Source organism: Benincasa hispida, chromosome 7, assembly GCF_027475165.1.
Source record: "Benincasa hispida cultivar pf3 chromosome 7, pf3_genome.v1.1, whole genome shotgun sequence".
NCBI lineage: Eukaryota > Viridiplantae > Streptophyta > Magnoliopsida > Cucurbitales > Cucurbitaceae > Benincasa > Benincasa hispida.
Genome location: NC_143484.1, coordinates 47,374,034 through 47,398,109, shown reverse-complemented (window position 1 = coordinate 47,398,109; position 24,076 = coordinate 47,374,034). Strand labels below are relative to the sequence as shown.

At 39.0% G+C, this 24,076-nt stretch overlaps 1 protein-coding gene across 2 annotated transcripts in view; it reads right to left on the bottom strand.

Moving 5' to 3' along the window:
• LOC120081265 (plant/protein (DUF810)) overlaps positions 1–24,076 on the bottom strand; it is a 64,235-nt gene that overhangs the window by 23,608 nt on the left and 16,551 nt on the right. For both annotated transcript variants that reach the window (XM_039035992.2, XM_039035993.2), the window contains exons 10-12: positions 23,707–23,916; positions 22,991–23,092; positions 17,117–17,347 (exon numbers count right to left, since the gene is read on the bottom strand). In XM_039035992.2, coding sequence (XP_038891920.1) covers positions 17,117–17,347; positions 22,991–23,092; positions 23,707–23,916 — 543 coding nt within the window. The remainder of the gene's footprint in view (positions 1–17,116; positions 17,348–22,990; positions 23,093–23,706; positions 23,917–24,076) is intronic.

Here is a 24,076-nt window from a genome sequence, read left to right as displayed (position 1 = left end):
GGGTCGCCGCCAGCCGCACCGGTTGCGCTAGATTTGTTTGATCTACGAGGAGTCGCGCCGAACACGGTAGATCCGTCCACGCCTGGCCCTAGTTCATTCGACCAACAACAATCCGACGACCACCTTCAGCCGTTGACCCCCCTCCAGCCGGTGATCTCCTTCCAGCCGTTGTGGCTGCCCCGTTTCCAACCAGTTGTGGCTCGACCCAATACCCAGATGAAAACCTGGTAAATTCTTTCCCTATTTTACCTACTACAAATATCCTGCCTGGGTTTCCCTCAGTTGACAGTATGACCGGCCTGAGTATGGTTGGAATCAGTACCATCGCCCAGTCAGGCAATATACAGTCTTTCGGTCTTATTAGTGTAAACGGTAAAAAACCTTGGATTGTTGACTCAGGGGCGATGGATCATCTTACTGGTACCTCTGATCAGTTTCTCTCATATTATCAAAGTGCTAGTAACGAACGAATTAGGATTGTAGATGGGTCGTTCGCACCTGTTGCAGGAAAAAGGGGATTTATCTCCGTTTGAGGGTTTGGTTTTGCGGGACGTTTTGCATGTTCCTAAAATTTCATATAATTTGTTATCCATCAATAAGATTATAAGAGATCTGAATTATCAGGCAGTTTTTTCACCCTATTCTGTTTTATTTCAGGATCTAAGCTCGATGATGATGATTGACACTGCCCGGCACGATGGGGGGCTCTACTTCCTAACTAATGATGCTTCCTCTAGGAATGATTATAGGACTAGCCTTGTCTCCTTAAATTTTTCTAACTCTGAGAATGATTTTCTATTATGGCATTATCACTTAGGGCATCCAAACTTTCAGTACATGAAATACTTATTGCCACAATTATTTCACAATATTAATGTGTCATCTTTAAAGTGTAAAGTGTGTATTCGTGCCAAACAGAGTTGTGTCTCCTTCCACTCCCAGCCCTATAAACCATCCAAACCCTTCACCTTAGTCCACAGTGATATTTGGGGTCCCTCACCAACCACAACCTCTACAGGGAAACGCTAGTTTGTCACCTTTATAGACGACCACACTCGGCTTACTTGGGTCTTTCTTCTCACTGATAAGTCCGAGGTGTTATCTGTATTCCAATAATTTTATGCCACTGTGGAAACCCAGTTTAATGCCAGGATTGGTATTTTGAGAAGTGACAATGGGCAGGAATTCTTTAACGCTCCCTTCCAGGAATTTCTTGCATCCAAAGGGATTATCCACCAGAATTCGTGTGCCTACACTCCCCAACAAAATGGGGTAGCCGAGAGGAAAAATCGTCATTTGGTGGAAGTTGCCAAGTCCTTAATGACATCACTCCCGCCTTACCTATGGGGTGATGCCATCCTTACTGCTGCTCACTTAATCAATCGAATGCCTTCCCGAGTCCTCAATTTTCAAAACCCATTAGACTGATTGAAAGAGTCCTACCCTACGACTCGTTTAGTCTCCGATGTACCACTTCGTGTTTTTGGCTGTGTTGCCTTTGTTTACTTCCATGGTCCAAGTTTGGAAGGCTGCTGTTATGGAGGAGATGAGAGCCCTGGAGAAAAATGGAACGTGGGACCAGGTGATCCTACCTAAAGGACACAAGATAGTTGGGTGCAAATGGGTTTTCACTATAAAGTACAAGTCAGATGGGACTGTTGATCGGTACAAGGCCAGGTTAGTTGCCAAAGGATTTACTCAAACCTTTGGGGTAGATTACTTCGAGACATTCTCTCCCATAGCTAAACTCAATACTATCCGAGTATTGCTATCAGTTGCAGTTAACAAAGATTGGCCTCTGCATCAACTGGATGTAAAGAATGCCTTTCTCAATGGAGAACTTGAGGAGGAAGTCTACATGAATCCTCCTCCCGGATTTGAAGATCAGTTCAAACAGCGAGTCTGCCGGCTGAGAAAGTCGCTATATGGGTTGAAACAGTCTCCAAGAATCTGGTTTGACAAATTTGCCACCTTTGTCAAAGGACAAGGGTATACCCAAAGGCACTCAGATCACACACTTTTTACAAAGAAGTCAACTTCAGGAAAGGTAGCAGTTCTCATTGTGTACGTTGATGATATTGTGCTCTCCGGTGATGATGATGATGAAATTGTAAAACTCAAAGCAAAGATGGCCAAAGAGTTTGAAATTAAAGACCTTGGAAAGTTAAGATACTTTCTCGGAATGGAAGTAGCTCGGTCTAGGGACGGAATCTCAGTGTCCCAACGGAAATACACGATTGATCTTCTAACGGAAACAGGAATGACTGGGTGAAAACCTGCTGACACCCCAGTTGAATATAATTCAAAGCTCAACAATACTAGTAACAATGTTCCGGTCAATAAAGAGAGGTATCAGCGATTAGTTGGGAAATTGATATACTTATCTCATACGAGACCTGATATTTCATATGCAGTGAGTGTCGTCAGTCAGTTTATGCAGGCTCCTTGTGAAGAACACATGACAGTCGTTGAACGTATCTTACGATATCTGAAAGATACACTAGGTAAGGGGTTAATGTTCAAAAAGTCTGATAAACGCTGCATTGAAGCCTACACTGATTCTGATTGGGCAGGGTTTATTGTTGATAGAAAATCAACATCAGGATATTGCACATTTGTTTGGGGTAATCTTGTGACCTGGAGGAGCAAGAAACAGGGAGTTGTGGCCAGAAGTAGTGCAGAAGCTGAGTACCGGGCCATGAGTTTAGGAATATGTGAAGAAATCTGGTTGATGAAAGTGTTGTCAGATCTTCATCAAGACAATGAGCTCCCAATAAAACTGTTTTGTGACAATAAGGCAATAATAAGTATTGCAAATAACTCTATTCAGCATGACAGAACAAAACATGTTGAGATCAACCGACACTTCATCAAGGAAAGACTTGACAACGGAAGTATATGCATCCCTTATATTCCCTCAAATAAGCAAGTTACAGATGTGCTCACAAAAGGGTTACTAAGACAAAGCTTTGATTACTGTGTCAGCAAGTTGGGCCTTATTGATATTTATGCCCCAACTTGAGGGGGAGTGTCGAAAAACAGCTTGTAACCCTAGGGGTATTTTAGTAATTGTGTGTACCCTAGGGCTTCCCACTAGTCTATTTATTTGGTCTATTCTCTTGTACTTTGTGTATCAGAATTAATAATAAAAATCAGTGTCTATCGTGGTTTTCTCCCTGTACTAGGGTTTCCACGTAATTGTGTTGTTATTCTCTTCCCTACTCTTTTATTTTTAACAAACTGTAAAAACCAAGGAGGGATCAAGAGGCCAAAACCATGAATTAGAACAAGATCGTAGTCTAACAAAGGCCAGGTGATGAGATAAGGATGCCCAATCAGAAATCTCCAACTCAGTGAGATTACGACGTAATTGCAAATCCCATGCTTGTGAGGAGGGAATCCAAACAGTAGCCACAATAGCAGCCTGATGGAGAGCAAAACGATGAAGTCAAGGATAACCTGCAGATAGAATACCACAGCTAAGGCCGGAGTCATTCCAAAAAGAAGTAGTAACACCATCACCAAGCTGACAACGGATATGGTCAGAAACCAAAATAATGTACTGACAAACAAATCTCCAAGGAGCTTTGGATGAAACTCAGTGGAAAAGGAAGGCCAAGTGCAGTCAGAATAATAATGCTTAGCCATGATCAGTGTCTCCATAACGCATCTCTTTCAGTTAAAAACCGCCAAGTCCACGAGAAGAGTTGAATTACGACTTTTGAAATTATCAATACCAAAGTCACCCAAAAGTTGAGGACATTGTGAAATCTCCCAATTCACGTTATGTATGGCACCATCACCTCTGGAACCTTCCCAAAAGAAATCCCGAACCAACTTGTCCAGACAATTAATAACAGAAGTTGGAGCCCTCAACAATGACAAGTAATAGGTAGGACGACTAGAAAAAGTTGCCTAAATAAGGGTATGACGACCCCCTTTAGAAATAAAAGCATACTTCCAATTATGAAGTTTATGTTGAAATTTCTCTATCACCGACTGCCAAAAGCTAACAGAATTAGAATTTCCTACCAAGGGCAAACCCAAGTAAGACATTGGCCAAAAACCCCTTTTGCAACCAAAAGAACTCAACAACCAATCAAAATCAAATTCAAGTACATGAATCCTAAGGAGCTCACTCTTGTTGATTTTAAGCCCTGATGCACATTCAAAGATACGTAAAATGTCAAAAAGGTTCTGTAATGCATGATGCTCAGCGATAGAGAACAACAATGTATCATCAGCAAATTGTAAGTAGTTCAAAGAAAAGGTCGAATTCCCAATAGGGTGTGCAATAGTAAGACCCAAAGAGAAACTGTCGTCCAAAAGACAACTGAGGCAATCAACAACTAAAATAAATAGGAAAGGGGAAAGTGGATCACCCTGCCTGATACCCCGGGTTGGAATAATCTTTTCCACGAGGACGACCATTAATAATAATGAAGTAGTTGGCACTAGTGATGCATTCTCGGATCCAAGAGCGCCAAAGACAACCAAACCCCTTAGCTTGAAGCAGAGAGTCAAGAAAGTCCCAATCGACTGTATCAAAAGCTATCTCTAAATCAAGCTTATGTACCACCCCTGCTTTCTTAGAGAAAGACCAATCATCAATGAGCTCATTAGCAATCAAGGAAACATCAAGAATCTGTCTGTTAGCCACAAAAGCAAGTTGTTTTGAAGCAATAATATCGGGAAAGACCATCTTCAGACGGTTTGAAAGAACACGAGCAATAAACTTGTATCCACACGGAATAAGGCTAATCGATCGATAATTCGAAACTTATTTAGAGTCAACTTTCTAAGGAATAAGGCAAATGTACGTCTCATTCAATTTAGCATTAATAACTCTAGAGGTAAAAAAAAATCCTGAATCAAAAGCATCATATCAAATTTAATAGTGGACCAAAAGTACTTGAAAAACGTTGTAGTGAAACCATCAGGACCAAGATATTTGCTAGTGCCAAGAGCAAAGACTGCTAAAAAGACCTCTTCAATAAAAGGGCATTCTAGATTCGCCTAGGAAGAAGAAATAGGACTTCAATTCAAATTTGTTGGAAGAAAGCATTAACCTCCATCTTTAGTAAATAAGGTCGAATAGAAATCCAAAAATTCAATCTCAATGTCCTGTGCAATTAGAAGGCTAGTACCATTACTGTAAAGGATTTCAGTAATCAAGCTCTTATGACGGTGAGCAGCAAAAATTCTGTGAAAAAAACGAGTGTTTTCGTCCCCCTCAATAAGCCTCTTAAGCTTACAACGTTATTGCCAATTAATATGTTCTTGTACTGTCAAATTTTCAATCTATTCGCAAAGCAAACGACGACCAATGGTCTAATCCTCACTGAGAGGGCCCATATCTGCCAAATCATCTAACTGAGAAAGTTGTCACTAGAGAGGACAATTTGGAAGCCTCCAGACGATGAGTATTATTCTAATTGCAAATAATAGATTTCAAACTTTGTAGTTTCTTCATTAATCCATGACCAGGCCAATCAGTAATAGGGTGAAGAGCCCACCAATCTTCCACAAGAGGACGAAAAGAAGGAACTTGCAACCATGAATTCTCAAATCGGATTGGGAAGGGGCCTCAAACAACATTGCCAGAGGAGAGCGCCAAAGGAAAATGACCAGATGTAGTTTGGTCCAAACGTTTAAGAGAAACTAACCTAAATTTTCGAAGGCAGTTTTCTGTAAGGAGGAAACGGTTCAATAAAGACAGATATTGAGTAGGACTAGAGCTGGACCAAGTGTAACATCCATTCCCCAATGGGATATCACATAATTGATAACCAGAGATCCATTGATTAAAGGCATGCATGCTGGAAAAAATGTTTTTGTCATGAGATTTCTCCCAAGACAATCTAGTGACATTTAAATCGCCCCCAATAACCCAAGAATCACCTCCCAGACCAGCCAAGGCATCAAGTTCTTGCAATAATCAACTCTGAAAACATTATTAGATGGACCAGACTACCGTGAGCCAGAAAGAGAAACCATGTACCAGAAAAACATGTATAGATACAGAAAATGACTCTAGATAACCTCATGAATAGAAGAATCAGGTTCACTCCAAAGAATAAGAATACCTCTGATGTGTCGATGGCATCCAGTGCAGTCCAACCAATAAAGGACGAGCTCCAAATAGATTTAATAAAAAAAGAGTCAACTGATGTCAATTTCATTTCCTAGAGGAGGACAATACCGGGGTTGTGTTGCTGGATTAACCTTTTAACCATAGCACGTTTCTTCTAGGAGTTGAGACGACAAACATTCCATGTTAAGAACTTCACTGGGTATCGGAAACACCCTCCCTAATAGCCAACGTGGCTGATTTGTCATAATAAACTAATGTATATAAGCCTTGGAGCTCTCTCTCTGTAACTTTGGTTTCTTTCCCGTAGTGGATAAAGGTTTCTTGAATTTAGTTGGAGGCGGGAGAGATGGGATGGCCATAACACAAAGACCCATGACTTGATAAAAGGGAGGCCAAAATCCCAAAGGCTAAAAGGGAGAAGGGGAGATGGATGTGGCTGGCTACGAATAGGAGGAGGGGAGTAAGGGTTTGATGGTGCAATGGGTTGTGCGGAGGGGTTGAAACCAATAGTTGGAGATGTTGGCAGAATGTGGTCGGCAGGTGTGTAGGTTGGGCTTAAGTCAAAAGGAAGGGAAGGGAGAGTGCATAAACGAAGATGATTAGATTCATCAGGTTGATCGCCAAAGATAGCCAAGTCAAGTGGGTGAGTTGTAAATTTGGCAACTTTGGTAGGGCTAGAAAGGTAACCTTCGGTAACGGAGGCAGCAAAAGGAATGTTTGTGAGAGAGGACGAGGTCGAAAATTTGTTTCCAACGTAGAGGGAAAAGTAACAGAGGAGAGAGAGGGTTGGGAAAAGGAAGGGGATATATACTTATTGGGCTAGGGTTACTAGTTTGGAAGCTGAAGGAGGTGGAAGGCTCAGTATGTGGGGCTACTGTTTGACTTGGCAAAAAGGGTTGGTCCACAGATTTATTTGGCAATAATGGAGGGTCCACAGGTTTGTTTGGCAAATTTGGGTGGTCTACGGAATTAATTGGCAAAATTAAGTGGTCCACAAGTTGATTTGGCAAATTAGGTGGGTTTAATTGCTTCATTAATGCAGGAGAATTGGCCAAAGGCGCTTGAGAAGGAGAGAGAAGAATTAGCCAATTTGATTGAATTAATTTTGGGAGATTTTCCTTCTTCATTCAAACAAGAATCAAGGAAAATTTTATTCTTAGCATCGTCGACATCAATGCTTCTTTCCAACGGCATATTTTAATCTTTCTGACGACCATGGATTCTGACAACCAAAGCTTGTATGCGAACTGTGATATTTATGCCGGTCAGCTCTAATGGAGATGGATCTCGTGTGGAATAAAACCCAGAGCATTTTCTTTAACTTTCAAAAGCGCAAAAGTAAGATTTAATCCTTTCTCTGTTTTGTTGGAGATTTAATCCTCTCTCTGTCCAAAGAATAAGATTAAAAACATCAATCCAACCACCGGTTGTAGCCACCATTTCCTGCTTGAAGGAGGTGGGCCTAGAAGGTGAGAGGAATTTGAGCTAAAGCTGACCTATATTAGTCCATTCGGTGTGTTGACTTGCTAACTTTGTACCATAAACATGTAGCAAAGCTTTATCATCAGAGAGAGGGTTAGTGGTGCAGCAAACTGAGAAAGTGTTAGGTACTTAAGCACCTTGGAGAACCACACCCCAAAACTAGCTATTGGGATGGGAGAGCCAAGCCACTTAAGTACCACATTGGTCATCTCATTTTTTTTTTAAAAGGAAACAATTCATTAAAATAAGAGAAATGTGAGCAAAAGCCCAAAGTACAAGAGGGTTATACAATGAGCGGAATAACAACCGAAGACCAAACGAATCAGCAAGTGCACCCAGACATCTCAACTAGGTTGACACCCCCTTAGCGCCCTCATCACATCCAAAAACAAACTAAAACTAGCTATAAACATAAGAATAGCACAAAACATTACACTCCCCCAAAATGAACAAACACAAGGACAAAAAAACAGAAACATACAATCTGAAAAATCAAAGAAAACCATAGACTACAAAAGAAGCTAAAAACCATCGCTTGAAAGGGAGGCAAACACTCTCCAGTTGAGATTGAATTCTAATAAACTGTAGCTATTAAAATGCTTGGAGAGGATACACCAAGAAGAGGCAAGCCGTCAGGCGGATTCAAAGCGATCTTGGCAAACAAGAGCCTTATCATAAAACACCCTTTGATTTCTTTCAAACCAAAGGTCTGCCAAAAGAGCCTTGACTGCATTAAGCCACAGTATATGGCTGGATTTGTGGAGATTTGTTCCAACTAAAAGCTGCAGCAAGTTTCCATTGAAATCATTGCTCATAACCCAAGAATAGTTGAAGAAGGACAGCAACTTCTCCCAACACCAAGCTGAATAGGAACACGCAAAGAAAAGGTGGAGGGAGTCTTCAAACGAATGTAGGTACAAAGGGCATATCGATGGAGAAATATAGATGGTTGCCAACTTCCTTTGCAAAACCGAAGCTACATTCAGCTGTCCAAAAAGCATTATCCAGACTAGAATATTAATCCTTCGCGGGCTACAAGTCTTCCACAAGGCCGAGTAAAGAGATTTTTCCAAAGGGGAGGAGAGGGAAAGGTGTAATTTAAGGGAATTGACCATGAAGAGACCCGAGGCTGAAATGGACCACTTCCTTTTATCAAAATCCTCCGAAACTCTTCTTGATGCAAGAACCCCAAGCAGCTCTTGAAAAGAAAACATCTCCTCATCTTTAAGCAAACGATGAAAGGTGATTGACCAAGCGGCCAATCTGCTGTCCCAATGTTCAGCAACCGAACCATTTGGAAACAAGGTGATTCTGAAGAGACTTGAAAATAAGGTACTGAAAGGGGTCACTCCTTCCCAAGGGTCTAACCAAAATGCAATCATGCTGCCATTTCCAAGTTTGAAAGTAGCCAACGGCTCAACTTTTAACCAAGACTTCGAAATACTGATCCACGGGCTTCTCAAACTTCTGCCCCCTTTACCTGCCGTGTGCCAATTAAAAGAATCTGAGCCATGAATGCTTTTGATAACTTGGCCCCAAAGAGAGCCTTCCTCTTTAAAAAAACTCCAGCCCCATTTAGCAAGGAGTGTTGAATTCATAATTTTGAATCCACCAAGGCCGAAGCCTCCATCTGTCAAAGGTTTTTGCACCAAAGCCCACTTCACCAAGTGATTTAACTTGCTGCCATTGTGTCCTTCCCAAAAGAAATTCCTTATAATCCTCTCCAATTTTGATGCAACTCCATCCGGCAATAGGAAGATGGACATAAAATGAGTTGGGAGGTTAGACAATACTGATTTGCATAAAGTGACTCTACCTCCTCTTGATAGGTTGAAACGTTTCCATTTGTCCAATTTAATTTGAAAATTGTCCAAAACCGATTGCCAAAAAGACAAATTTTTCGAGTACCCACCTAAAGGCAGTCCAAGGTATAGGAATGGAAGGTGATCAGCCTTACAATTCAATGAAGCAGCAGTGGAAATCAGCTCATTTTCGCCCACATTTATACCATAAAGGGCTGATTTATCCCAATTTACTTTCTATCCCGAACACCATTCAAAAAACTCCACCGTTTGCTTAAGTTTTGCAAGCATGTTGCTGTCATATTTACAAAATAATAGAGTATCATCTACAAATTTGGAGGATGGAAATGTGAATTTTATCTTTGCCAACCACAAAACCTTCATAAAGACCGGCTTGAATAATCTTGTTCACCAAAGCACTTAAAACTTTACTAACAAGAAGAAAAAGGAAAGGTGAGAGGGGATCACCTTGCCTAACACCTCTTGTGGCAGCCACCCTTCCCCTTGGCCTACCATTGATGAAGACTGAAAACATTAGATTTTTAACGCAGCCCATAATCCAATCTATCCATTTCTGACCGAAGTTTTTGCTTCTCAACACCTTTTCTAGAAATTCCCAATCAATATGGTCGAAAGCTTTTTCCAAGTCAAGCTTGAGAATCCACCCCTTCTTCTTTTTCACTCTATATTCCTCCACAACTTCGTTAGCAATAAGAATGGGGTCTAAAATTTGTCTTCCTTCAATAAAGGCACTTTGGGAAGAAGCTATAATGCTAGGCATAACCAATTTTAATCTTTCAGCCAGCAACTTTGCAATGACCTTATATAACACTATAGTTAAACTAATTGGCCTGTAATCACTAACCTTGACTACTATTTTCTTCTTTTGAATAAGACAGATGAAGTTTTCTTTTATACACACATTAAGCTTACCATTCTTATAGAAATCTTCAAAGGTGGATTGCAGACTGCCCTTGATCAGGTTCCAAAATTTCAACAAAAACTCCATAGTGAATCCATCGGGTCCAGGTGCTTTGCATTTTCCAAGTTTCCTTACAGTTGCCTTAATTTCTTCGGGTGAGAACTTGGCTTGTAGGCATAAATTCTGATTTGAGTTGATGCATGGCCATTCTAGGTTCAAAGGAATATGCCGCATCCCCGAGGATTTAAGGAAGATACTACTGTAAAAATTCAGGATTAAGCGTTCAATCTCTCTAAAAGATTTCGTTGGCACCCCTTGATCATCTATTAGTTCAGATATAAAGTTTCTTCTCTTCTTTGCAGCTAAGAATTTATGAAAAAAACTTGTGTTTTCATTTCCCAATTTGAGCCAATTCAACTTACTTTTCTGAATTAGATGTACTTCCTCCAGTCTATAAAGAGACATTAAATCTGACTTCAAAGTAGATCTAAGCGCCAATTCATTACTAGAAAGGGTAGAGCAATCCGCAAGAGCATCCCATTTTTCAATTTCTTTTAACAGCCCCTCTTCTTTCCTTCTTTGATCTTCTTGGAATTCCGAATGCCACTCCTTTACTGCTGTCTTTACCTTTTTCAGCTTCTGATTAAGGGCAAAACCTGCCCAACCTTGAACATTACTGCTTAACCAAACTGTTTCAATAAGTTTGACACACTCCTTATTGAGCAGCCAGCTGTTACAAAATCTAAAAGGGGAAGGACCCCAGCTGAAAGACTCTGCTTCTAGCAAAATTGAAAAGTGATCTGAGAAGGATCTAACTTGCCTATTAGCTCTAGAATTTTCAAGCAGCTCATCTCATGCTTTAGACATGAAAAAGCAATCTAATAGAGAACTTGAAGCTGAAACACCTTCCCTAGACCAAGTAAAACTGTCATTTCCCAACCAGACCTCCAATAGATTGGCTTGGTCTATGAAGTTGTTAAATTTCCTCATTCCTTTAGTGCTTCTGCCCATAGGAAATCTTTCATGCGCCCATCTTGTAATATTGAAGTCTCTCCCAATACACCAAGCTTCTACACAATAATATGAAAAAGATAGAAGTTCTGGCCAAACGAATTTTCTTTCTTTCTCCCAATACACCAAGCTTCTACACAATAATATGAAAGAGATAGAAGTTCTGGCCAAACGAATTTTCTTTCTTTGTAATCATTTGGTCCATAAACATTAGTGATCCAGCAAGTCTTTTTACAAGCAGTGATGCATTTTACTGATAACGAATACCCTCCTTTCAATGTTTCAACCACAGAGATCAAACTCATATCCCATAATGTCAGTAAATCACCTGAATTGCCATATGATTCCACAAATTCCCATCCTATTTCTTTGGAACTCCAAAGGGATTTGATGAATCTTACTTCAAAGCTATCTTTCTTTGATTCTAGAATTAGAACTACTGTTGGTTTATGTTTCTTTAGAAAACGCTTGAGAGCTAACCTTTTATTAACATCTTTTAGGCCTCTTGTATTCCAAGTCACGATTTTCATAATTCAGGGCCAAAATTTGGTTGCAGCCTCAGCAACCAACTGCTAATCCAGAATAAGGCGGCAATCAGTGACTATGGACTTCAGATGGGCTGGAAGGTCACACGGAATGGCTGTAGAGATGGAGCCGATAATAAAAGCTTCTGAAGAGATGTCCTCCTCTGTCTGAAACAGGGGATTTAAATCAGATACAAGAGGGGCTTCTTTTCTTGTCTCCTCTGAATATCCTTCTGATATAAACTCGTCCACTTCTTCACTACTCACACTGAAGGGAGAATTAATGAAGACATCCCCTTTATCTTTTGAAAAATCACCCGGGCTGGAGCTTGGAGAACTTCTCAGAAAAGTACACTCTGAATTAGGTAAAGAAAAAACAGAGTGTTCAAACAGAGGAGGGAGAAGAGGAAGGAGCGCTGACCTGAAACTTTGGAGTTGACCTTGAATTGAAGTGCAATGAGCTTCTAATAAATCCGGGTTTTGAACAGCCACTGATTTGGCTTTAAGACTTGATTTCTTGATTGAATCCTTCACAAGCTTTCTTCTGATGAAATGCTTTGGGAAAGATTTAAAGAGGTAGGGGGATGTTTTGCTTTATAGTGTTGTTTAGCGCCTGATTTGCTAGGCCTTGGCACTGATTTACTATAGGGAGGGAGATGTTGCACGAAGGAGGAGATGGAATTGTTTAAGGAGGACGCAGGAACCGGCAATGGCAAAGGAGCCAATTTTTTTGCGAAAACAGGAGAAGGAGGCTTAATCGGGTTAGAACAAGGGAGAAGTGTAATGGACTTGGGTGACGAATGGACTTCTTTGGTGGTTGGGGAAAGCAAAAGTGCTTGCCTCAAATTAAGATTCGAAATAGATACTTCCACGTCACAAAGTCCCAAGGACTTATCACCTTCTTGAGTGAGCGGCTATTCAGCTTCAAAAGACAAAAAGCCAGCTACACAACCTCCTTCTCCCATCTCTCTCTTCTTAAATACTCGAGACGCCTTTTCAGATTTGTTATTAAAGGACTGTGTCTTTTCGATTTCTTTCACATGAGACCCTTTACTTGTTGGTGATTGTTCGACTTCTTCGGCTAAAAAGGAGGAAGGAGTGGTTGAATTTTCCGTGAATCTTCCCAGAGAATGTGGAAAATGTGGCTTTTCACCTTCCTCCGCAAAACTTGCAGCTCTTTTCAGGGAACGCTTTTTTGAGATTGGATTCGGGTTTCTTGAGAAATTCGGCTTGGATTGAGAGGAGACAAGGAAGGTCCAATCTGAAATATCTAAATGGAAATTGACTCCTTCATCTTTAGTAACTTGATTCAACTGAACAAGGTCAATTGGATTAGAAAAATCCTTAAAGAATTAATTCCCAACAGACTAGGATGGAGCTTCTAAACATTCAATATCACCAAAATTTAAATAAAAATTACCACGATTTTCATCCTTAATTTCGATTGTAGCCGGCATGAACCCACAGAGGTTTCGTCTAACTTGAATTTTGGCTTCTAAATAATTTGTGAGGTTGAGAGTTTCTAAAGCAATTGATTCCAAACCCCCAAAATAAGCACCTATGGCTTCAAACGTATTTCTTCCCCAATAATCTAGTGGAAGGTTCTTGATTGATAACCAGCCTCTGAATCCTTTCATTAGTAAGGTTCTTCCATGCCTTGACGGATTCCATTTTTCGAACATCAAATGAAACGGACCAAGCATTTGCCATTTGCTCGGGTTTAAAATCAGAGCATTCAAATCACCATTACTGACCTTAATTAAAGCTTTATCTGCAAACAGAGGATTTATAGTAACACTGGAATTGAAGGTCTCACTCAACACTTTTGAAATTTCCTTCCAATCATTATAAACCAGGAGTCTTGAGATGATCCATAAGCTACTAAAATCTTCTTTGAGAACTTCATGATCCTTTTGAATCCAAAAAGAGCTCTTACTCTGTTTTACTAATCTCTGAACAGGGGACTTCTGATGTGAGACTACGTTAAGCTTTGGGGTTTTGAAACCAACTGAGGGAGCTCTTTTCTCCCTTTCACCACCTCTGAGTAACTTCTCTCTTGATGATCTATTAGAAGGAGCTTTGAATGAGTATTATTGACCTGAGCAATCTCATAAGGAAGTTTAAGGGAGGAAAAACTTACTTGTTGAACAGGTGGCTCTTTGAAGATGTGAATGCCGGCTTCAATCATGTCCTTGAACTCTTGCCAACCAGATTTATCAACACCATACGGAACGTGGATATTCTTTCTTCCCCCTGAGGCTAGCCACACTGCACACTCTACAAACCACATATCATTAGCTCGGAATTTGGCAAAACGGATGAAACTCTCGTCCACTCTTTCCTTTAGCAAAAAGAATTCAAAAGTTGGACCAAACAGCAGTCTTCTAAAGCTTTCTTTAAGCCAAAGAGCTGAGGCCATAGAAAGGAACATGGATTGGCCTCTTTTCAGATCTTCCACAAGGAACCCGGAACCCTCTTGCCACATACAGAAAAAGTGATCCAGAATACTACAATTTTTTATCTCCATAGCCGAAAATCACACAAACACAAAGCCCAGCGAGCTGCAGGAAGGAAAACCACCTAAGAGTGAAGGAGATGAGGGAAACAGAAGGGAAAGGGGCGCGGTCAGGGTGAGGATCCATAGTGAATACCGGCGGGGTGGGTAGAAGAGGGGGAGGGAGGCTGAGTTGGGACGAGGAGGGAAAGGGAGGGGAGGGAGGGGAGAGAGACATTTTCCGTTTAGATCAAAGCCCTTTTTGCCTCGTGATATCCATTGGTCATCTTATTCTAACCAATGTGGGACAAAGGCATCCCATACTACCTTGGTTCCTAACAATACCCCATCCTCGGAAAGCCGATGTCCCGGCGACTACTCTGGCGGTACTTCACCCGGTCAAAACCCTCCGCCGTTTCCACTCCGGAACGTCGGCAACCGACTCTAGTACCATTGTTAGGTACTTAAGCAACTTCAAGAACCACACCCCAAAAGCTAGCTATTGGAGTGGGTACCATAGTGGTCATCCCATTCTAACCAATGTGGGACAAAGGCATCTCATACTACCTTTGGTTCCTAACAGAGAGATGACTTCAGAGTGTTGCAAATAGGTGGCCAAGAATCACAGTCTATAACGTTGAACAATCACCACCGCCTTCCAATCAAATTGTGGGTGAATGGGAGATGGGTTGACACTCTTGCATAGAGCTGGGGCCTTGTTAACCAAAGGGGGATTGGTTGCTTTGGTCGGGCCACAGTACTGTATGATTCGGGTTTTTATATGGTTGTAGATTTATTGGGAGGAAAAGGATAGTCGGGGTAGTCTGAGAGCAAGGAAAAAAATGAAAACCAGCCCATTTTTTCTTCCATGGATGGGATGAAGAGGTTAGTGCAGCGACCAAATTGCCCTAAAAGAGTGATCTCAACAAAATAGCCATTCTTATCGTTGTGTTTTTCCAGCCAAAGAGTATCACATTCATCTATCAGCTTCCTAAAGAACTTGTAGTTGCAGGGATCTTTATAGAGGGAATTGAAAGATAAAAGCAAGCCAATCTAGAGCCTTTGGTGAGACAAAGAGAGAATTTGTGGATGATCGGCTCTGTTTAGTAATCTTTAAGTGTTTTCCTTTGATTGGTGCAATCGGAAAAAGTGAGAATTTTTCCAATCAATAAGAATTGATCAAGTGGTGGTGGAGGGTAGGGTGGTCAGAGGGGGAGGCATGGTGGTGGTGGGCATGGTGGTCGGAACTAATTAAGGAAAGGAAAGGGTTGAGGGGGAGAGAGGAGAGAGGAAAGAGCATGACTTAAAGAAAAAGTTATCGGTATGGTCTTGTTAACTAATAAGAAAAAAGGAGAGTTTGTGAATTCTATGTTAGTCAATAACTATGAAACTAAATATGTCCCAAGCTTATGTGGGTGCTAAGGGGTGTCAACCTAATCAATGCTCAGGTGCACCTCCTAATCCATTCTTTTTGTTCTTTTATGCTCTTTGTATCCATATTGTATTTTGAGCATTAGTCTCACTTCATTAATTCAATGGCGAGCTTCGTTTCCATTTCAAAAATAAATATATACGTCCCAAGCTTAACTCTATCTTACGAATTTTTTATTTAAGGAAATGAAAATAAACTAATGTTCAAAGATAAAAACTCCAAAAGAAGTGAAAAAAAAATTTAAAAAAAAAAAACAGTGCAAGAAAGCACACGAAGACCAAACCAGCAAATATAATAAAGCTAATAAATGGTGTAGAAAACTTAAATACAGTTTAACCAAAAAAATTTATAATGTAAAGTACTTTTAGAAAATAGTAGTTTTCAAATATAGAAAAATGAACCAAAATATTTACAAAATATAAAAAATTTCAAAATCTATCAACGATAGATTTTGTAAAGTACTTTTAGAAAATAGTAGTTTTCAAATATAGAAAAATGAACCAAAATATTTACAAAATATAAAAAATTTCAAAATCTATCAACGATAGGCACTGATAGACTATTATCAGTATCTATCATTGTCTATCAGTGCCTATCATTGATAAATTCTAAAATTTTACTATATTTTGTAAATATTTTCAGCAGTTTTGCTATTTGAAATAATTTTCCTTTACGAAACATAAGATATAAAAGTGTTTTATTGAAAATATTTATATAGAGAAAAACAAAAATAAAATAAAAAGTGTTTAAACTAGAAGGTATTCCAAACTTAACATACAAGAAAAAAAAAATGATGGATGAGTTGGAGTTTTTTAAAGAAAACACAACTTTTCATTGATAAATGAAAAGAGGCTAACACTTAAAATACATGGAATCAAAAAAGAAGAAACAGGAAACCTAAACAGTACAATCTCAAGAGTATCCTAAACTAGACCAATGATTAATTAGAGAAATAAAAGTCCCCAAAATAAAACAGATAACATGAAAAGAAAAATTCACTTCGATTCTTCTCAAACCAAAGTTCATCGAGTAAGGCTTTGACTTTGACAGCAAAAGACCATAGCAACTAACCCTTTGATGAGTTAGTTGGGTTAATTTTTTTCATAAGCCAATGAAATGAAAATCAATCCAACAGATCTAAAATTCCAATAATCAAACTCAAGCATAATACTCACAATGGTTGAACAAATAAAGCATTTTTGAAGTCTACTTTTAAACAGATGCAACAATTTCATTGGTTAAGCACCAATGCTAAAGACCCTACGTGGTCTGGGCAAGAAAATTTTTCCTACTTAACAAAGTTAAAACTCACAGCTCCAATCCAGGTTTTGCAGCAAGAAAATGGTTTACCGAACCTCAGAAAAGTGCAGATGGTAGTCTCCTAACAGCCTGTCAGCCCAGCTCTGGACTGGAACAATAAAGGATTTTAAGAAAGAAAAATCTCGAGAACTCCCTTCCTCCTCCAGTTCCGAATGCAAACTTTTTAAGTGTAACCTCTCCTGTGGACCCCTTTGTTCCTTCAATGGTATTTTCTTCAACTGCTCAATTGCATGTTGCAGCATGCCTTGCTCGGATGTAATAACAAACTGTAATACAAGATGAAATAATGATGAAAATCAAAATATTAAAATCAGAAGAAAATTAATCCATGATGTCAGAAACAAGACAACCCATAATTTAATATGTCAGACATTTAGTGCTTAGTAGATTCAATAACAAAGGAGACTACCTAATGCAGTTGTTCAAATAACCATATTCTCAGTTAAAAACTTTGTTTCTCATAAACTTTTATATGGATTTCATCTCCATGATTTGATTCAGTCCAAGCCCCATGATGTACTCCTACTCCATATAAGATAAGCACTCCTTATCTTATCTCCAAAGAAAATAAGACTTTTCATTGGTGAAATGAAAAGAGACTAATGCTCGAAGTACATAAATCCCGAAGGAAGAAAAGAAAAGAAAAGAATACCTAAAGAACATCGATAAAAGGAAAATAAACAAACCCAATATTCCATGAAGGAGCCTGCAAAAATGGAAAAAAAAGTGTGACAAGATGAGGCTTTGAGACGATCTAACTTCAAACGAGCAAAACACATCAGATCGTGAGAAAAATTCCTAGAAACCCAACAACAAGGCCTGTCTAACCAAATTACCAAGAGAAAGGCCTACAACACATAACCCCAAGAGAAAATGTGATCTGCCAACGACTTTGCAACAAGACCAAAATAACAACTTTTCTGTCTGCAATAAATGCTATACTGCCACACAAATGAAAGTAAACCCAAGACCATAATAAAACCAAGGGGATAGTTCAAGTCAAATTAGAGAAGCTTTGCACGATCAAGCTGAGACCGATGAAGAATTGGATGGGATACTTATCAATTGAAGCCCACAAAAGTCAACCAAATAGGAAAATTTAGATGGAATTTGCAAGGGAGGCTTCCACCATTGATCCTGTTGCACTCTGATTTTTTCTTTTTTCTGTCTACAAATAAATTTTCAAAAGCCTCCCCAACTATATCCTTTGAAGAAAGCTCAGGAAGCTCTGCTTCAGGAGAAACTAATTCAGGTTCTTCAATACTAACTCTAAAAATCAAATCCTCATCTGGATCTAAATCAATGTTTTACTGTTCTTTCATTGGAAAAGTAGAATAGTATTTGAACCAGGGTGAGCGAGAGTTGAATGTCTGATAACTTTGGTGTCTGCCTACTGTTGTTTATATGAGAAGCATGCTGTTGGGATGAAGGCACCAAAAGGCAAATGCAGTCTTCCTTTAACTTATCAGAATTACACTCGAAAAGCTAATCTACTACTGGAAGTTCTTTTTCCAAGTGAAATGGAACGGAAATGGTTTTATCAACCTTCCAGTCAGCTAACCAAAATCCTCTAAGTGGACTAGCAGACTCTAATAAACCATATGGTTCCTTAGTAAAAGCTTGCTCGAAGTGCCAATGATGATATCAGTTAACAAAGAAAATAAAATAAAATAAAAGCTTCATCAAAAACACCTACTTTCTCAATTAAATCATAACCTTCAGGAAAAGACGAATCTGGTAACTCAACTTCATCATCAACCGAACAATTCTTTTAAGGTTTGTTCAAAATTTTCGAAAAATATTTTCTACTTGTATGTATTGTATGTGTGATTGCACAGTCTGCCAGACATAAATTTGCATGGCTCATTTTTTAGCCACTCAACCTATGAAAACACTTCATGTTTCTTCATTAAACAAAATAATTACACAAAGAGCAACAAAAATTAGAATATAAAAGATCAAACTTCTTCCCTCGTTTGCCCATTGGTCTACTGTCGACTTTGGCTTTATAGTTTATGTGCTCTCTTGTTTTGATTTCCTTTTTGGGAGCTGTTTAGCATAGCCATTGGACTACTTAAGTACTTAACATACTTGGAAATACAAGAACAAAACTAAACCAATACTATGAAATAATTGAAACACTAATCCTTCTATAATAAAAGGCTATGCTAAACAGCAAAATAAAAAATAAAAAGGCTTTCCAACCGAAGAGACATCCAGTAGAAGCCAAAACTTGAACTTCAAAAGAAATGGAGCTTTCAGAGCAAAAGATTCTTGAATGTGAACTCCAAGCATGATGTGGAAAGCCAACCAGGATCATAATGTTCATGCACCGAGGGCTTTTGGATTTCCAAAGAGCTTTCTTCAACTGATTGTCTAAAAGGGTAGCATAGGACAAGTGAGTCACAAAGAATTTACTGTGAAAACTCCGTCAGCTTCAATAGACCAAACCCCAGCTCCATCAAATTTTCTAGCACCAGTTCAAGGGCAAAATAAATTACGGCCTTCCTACACCACTGTACTCTGCCTCCACGTCTCAACCGAGAATTATGTCACAAGCTTCAATAATTGACATCAAATGTTGAGGGATATCCTTCTTGATAAGGGGACTAAAGTTTGGCTCCTATCTAACCAATAGTCTTTTCAGTCTTTCTGACTGAAACAGGTTGTGTATATCTTCACCAAAATCCCCAGCAAAATCAGTATCTTCTTGAACTTTCTCAGTTTCAGAGCAGTCGATGTCTTCACTGCTAGCACTTACTACTGATCCGAGTCTAGCTGCTTGGGACAAGAAACACTTGGAATTTTGTTTGAAATGCCTCACACAAATTGCACATTTGATCCTGGGACTTTAAACACTAAATGATGAAAATTAATCAACGAAGAATGGGATTTATCTGACCTTTTGGATGAAAGGCCAAGAGCTTGTATTCAAACACAGCACTCCTCAAGCAAATCAGAGTTCACTATTACATACCATGCATTGAGAAAGGAGGTCCTTTTCCTAATGAAATGTTTAGGGAATGGCTTTAACAGATGTGGACACCTCCTATACAGTGGTGGAGTTGAAATGGCCGGCTTGATCTTCTTTTTTCCGAGAAAGCATCTTTGGAAAGAGAAACTACTTTCGTCGAACTCAAAACCTGGAGAGAGACTATTATTCAATGGCACATCTGACCTAGAGAAGTTAGGAGAGTGATCTTTTGACACAAAAATAAAATTCTTGGGAGTAGGAGTAATTGAAGCGCCTGAGTTGATGGGGGTCTACTAACTGTTGAGCATCCAAGATAGGAATATCAAAGGTCATGAAATAAATGAGTTGTTTAATGCCGCCAAAAGGGGGAACACGGTTTGGCGGGCCCAGAATACTGAAAGCCGACTATCAATGTCAAGTTGATCGTACCTTATTCGTGAAATCCTCAAACGATAAAATTACAGGGAACGATCATGAAGAGAACCCCAACCTTAAAAGGATGCTTGCAGCTGAGTTTGAAATGAAAGATTTGGAAAGTTTAAGCTATTTTTTAGGCGAAGTGGCTTGATCCAAAAATGTTGGTCACTTGGAAAAGTAAAAAACAAGCGGTTGAGCAAGTAGTAGTGCAGTAGCTGAATATAGAGCCCTTGCTTTGGGAATTTGTGAAGGAATATGGATTCGGAAAATGTTGAAAGAACTGAAAATTGATACTCATTACTCAGTTAAAATGTTTTGTGACAACCAATCAGCCATTAGCATTGCAAAGAACCCTGTGCATCATGACAAAAGAAAGCTTACAGAGCTTGATCGTCATTTCATATTTAAAAAGGTCAACAATAACAGAGTCTAATTATCCTATGTTCCATCTCGTCATCAAATTGTTGACATTCTCACTAAAGCACTTCTAAGGACAACTTCTAAAGAATTCAACTCTTGGCTTGTATTTTATATACAACCCAACTACTTGAGGGGGAGTGTAGATTTATTCCTATTTGTGTGAAATATTGTTTCCTTTTTTAGGTTATTTCCTGTTCTATTTTTTATGGATTATATCTCGTGTAATTGGAGTCATTTTTGGAATAGAAAATTTTGCCTCCAACACCTCAGTCCTCAAATCCTCATCCACCACCTCATCTCCTTTCCAGACTCAAAGGTGAGGTTCATCAAAGAAGTGCCTATTTTTTCCTATACAAACAAAAGCTTCCTAGAATCAAGAAGACTTAAAACATGACTCCACTGTCAATGTAAGTGACGAAGAAAATTATTGTTTGGCTTTAAATTCAGTGCTGGAAGAAGTCCACTCTGATGAAGATATAGTTGAAGATGTTGCAACACTTTTCCAAAGTTCACAACTCCCACCTAAATTCTCCTCCTTGATTGAAAAATATTGTTTGATTCCTGGGTAAGCCTTCCATCCTTTCCTAAAGAAATTTTTTTGGTCGCAATTTTATTTCAAGAGTCAAAGAAAAGTTGCGACAGTTTTAACATAACTTGTCGAAAGTTGTTAGGTTGTTTTGGTGATAATTGGTTGCATTAGATCAACTGGCTCGGATTCTGGGGAGGCTCCTACTTTGGCAGCTTGCAACTCAGTCTTGTTATGAGTTCATTCTCAAGCCTCTCCTGCTTTCAAAACTCTATGCACTCAAGTTTAAATCTTCATTTGGGAAGTTAGTCACAATGCCATCAACGCTAGTGAAAAAATATAGTCACCTCCCCCACATAGCCATCTCTCCCCAATTCTGTCACATTTATAAGTCCAGCCCCGATTCATCTAGTCACCTCTTTCTACATTGCCCCTTTGTGGAGAGATTTTGGAAGGAGATCTTTCTCTCTTTTGGTTGGTTTACTGCCCTCCCTAAAGACCCACATGGGGTTCTCACATACATTTTCACCGGTCATCCCTTCAACGAACACAAGAAACTTATGTGGATGCACATGATACGAGCTTTCTTATGGATCACTTGGAATGAGAGAAACAAGCGCCTCTTCAAAGATAAGAGAAGCTCTTTTGATAGCTATTTTGATCTGAGGACAAAATGCACTTTTGGTCCCTGAGGTTTGACTTAGCTTCCTATTTGGTCTAAGTTTCAAAACATACACTTTAGTCTATTACGTTTGTGAAACGATTCTAAATGGTCTCTTGAGTGTTATTTGACTAATAGAAAAATGAGGTGGCAGTGATGTGGAAAAAAACATATTAAATTCATCTTCTTCATATCTCCTTCCTTCTCATCTTCTTCATATCTCCTCCTCTGGCGAGGCCTGATATTGCCTCTGCATCGTATGCGACCCACTACACCATGCGAACTTCTCTATTTTCCTGTTTTTCTCATCAATCTTGGATGGGGCCCTCTTTGTATTTCCCATCATTAAGGTTTCGGGAGGAAGATCACCTATTTCCCTGCTTCTGTGATTCGAATGCTTTCCTTTGGTGTTTCTCACAAAACGAAACAAAATAACACAAAACAAACAATGAAACAGAGAAAGGAAAACCCACCACCAGCAGCATTACTTTAGAAAACAAAGTTACAGATATTGAGAGTGCGTGAAAAGATCATAAAACGAGGCATGCTTATTTTTGCAATGGGAATGTTAAGTTCACTAATTTTTCCACCTTTTCTAGTTCATACAGCACCTAAGATTCATTCTTGAAATGATTGGTTCTTTCTTAGTTAAAGATATCAGTTCCTTATAATTATCATGTATAGAATACTTTTATGTTCATTAACATAGTTTCTTCTAAAATGTGTCGTTCTTATTCCTCACGTGCAACCGATCTCTATATTGGTTATGTGATTTACTTAATTATTTCGTTTGTTAATTTTCATCATCTGAGAAACACAAATGTGCCTGAAATTTTGAAATTAATGAATGATGAATTAACCTAATACTAATGGCTTAAAATTTTCATATGATAATTTAGTGACTCTCGTACCTGGCGAAACAGTACCCAAGTAAAGCAGGTGTAATGGATGGTCTCTGTGATTCCAAGAACACGCCAGGTTGACTTCAAGAGTTCGAGGATTTCTTCTACCTCCTGAAAATATAGACGGGTTACACCATGCAGATCAAGAAGAATGCCACACTACTGCATCTAATTTTCTTTTCAACTATAAGTGTAAATGAGAACATGTTTTCTTTTTTAATATTAACTTCTCACTAAAACAACGACAAAGATATAAAATTGTTCAAAGGATGGGGTGGAAGAAAACTATAAAAGTAGACTTAAGCAAGAACAAAAAAAAAAAATTAGGATAGAGTCTTTTCCATTTCTTTACTTCTGTCCTTTTTCTTCTTTTTTCCTTCCTTCTATGAAAACTCAAACTGGAAATCAAGAAACAATTTCTAGTCATAAAACATAAAGGCATAAATTGTGTTTAAAGAGCATGACCCCGCTTAATTAAAAAAGGGTTCGGATCTAGAATGGTTTTTTTTAAACATGTTTGCCTAACTGGATGATATATAGGAAGTTATCTACCTCGGCCAATTAACTTGCTTGCTACTAGATAAAGTGAAATGAGAAACCACAAAAGGAAACGAATAAAAACAAGCTTTTTAAAATTTTGGTAAATTTGAAGATTACTGGTGTCATTGCTTTGTCATACAATACGAGTATAGCACATGATGAATGAGAAGGCAAAACAAACTAACCTCAGTCAACTTTCCCTCATCTAACATATCAAAGACACTAACAAGAAGTTTCTCGTAGAGCCTGACATTGAGATGATAACCATCAGCCCAGTGACAGACTTCACCTGTTAAGTCGCCCCGAGCTGGCCTCTCAGCGAGTGAAATGGCAATCTCTCGAAGCGATCTCAGGCATTCTATTCGTTGAAGTTCCCCTGTGGAAGGTGGGAGAGACTGAAAATTCCAAAATGTCAGCTTTTTTTTTTAAGAGGAAACGTAAATTTCATTAAGATAATGAAAAGAGATAGTCTCAAAGAATACAAAGATAATACCAAGAGACAAATCAACCTAAAGGATCAAGAGGTGCACCCAGGCATCTCAACTAGGTTGACAC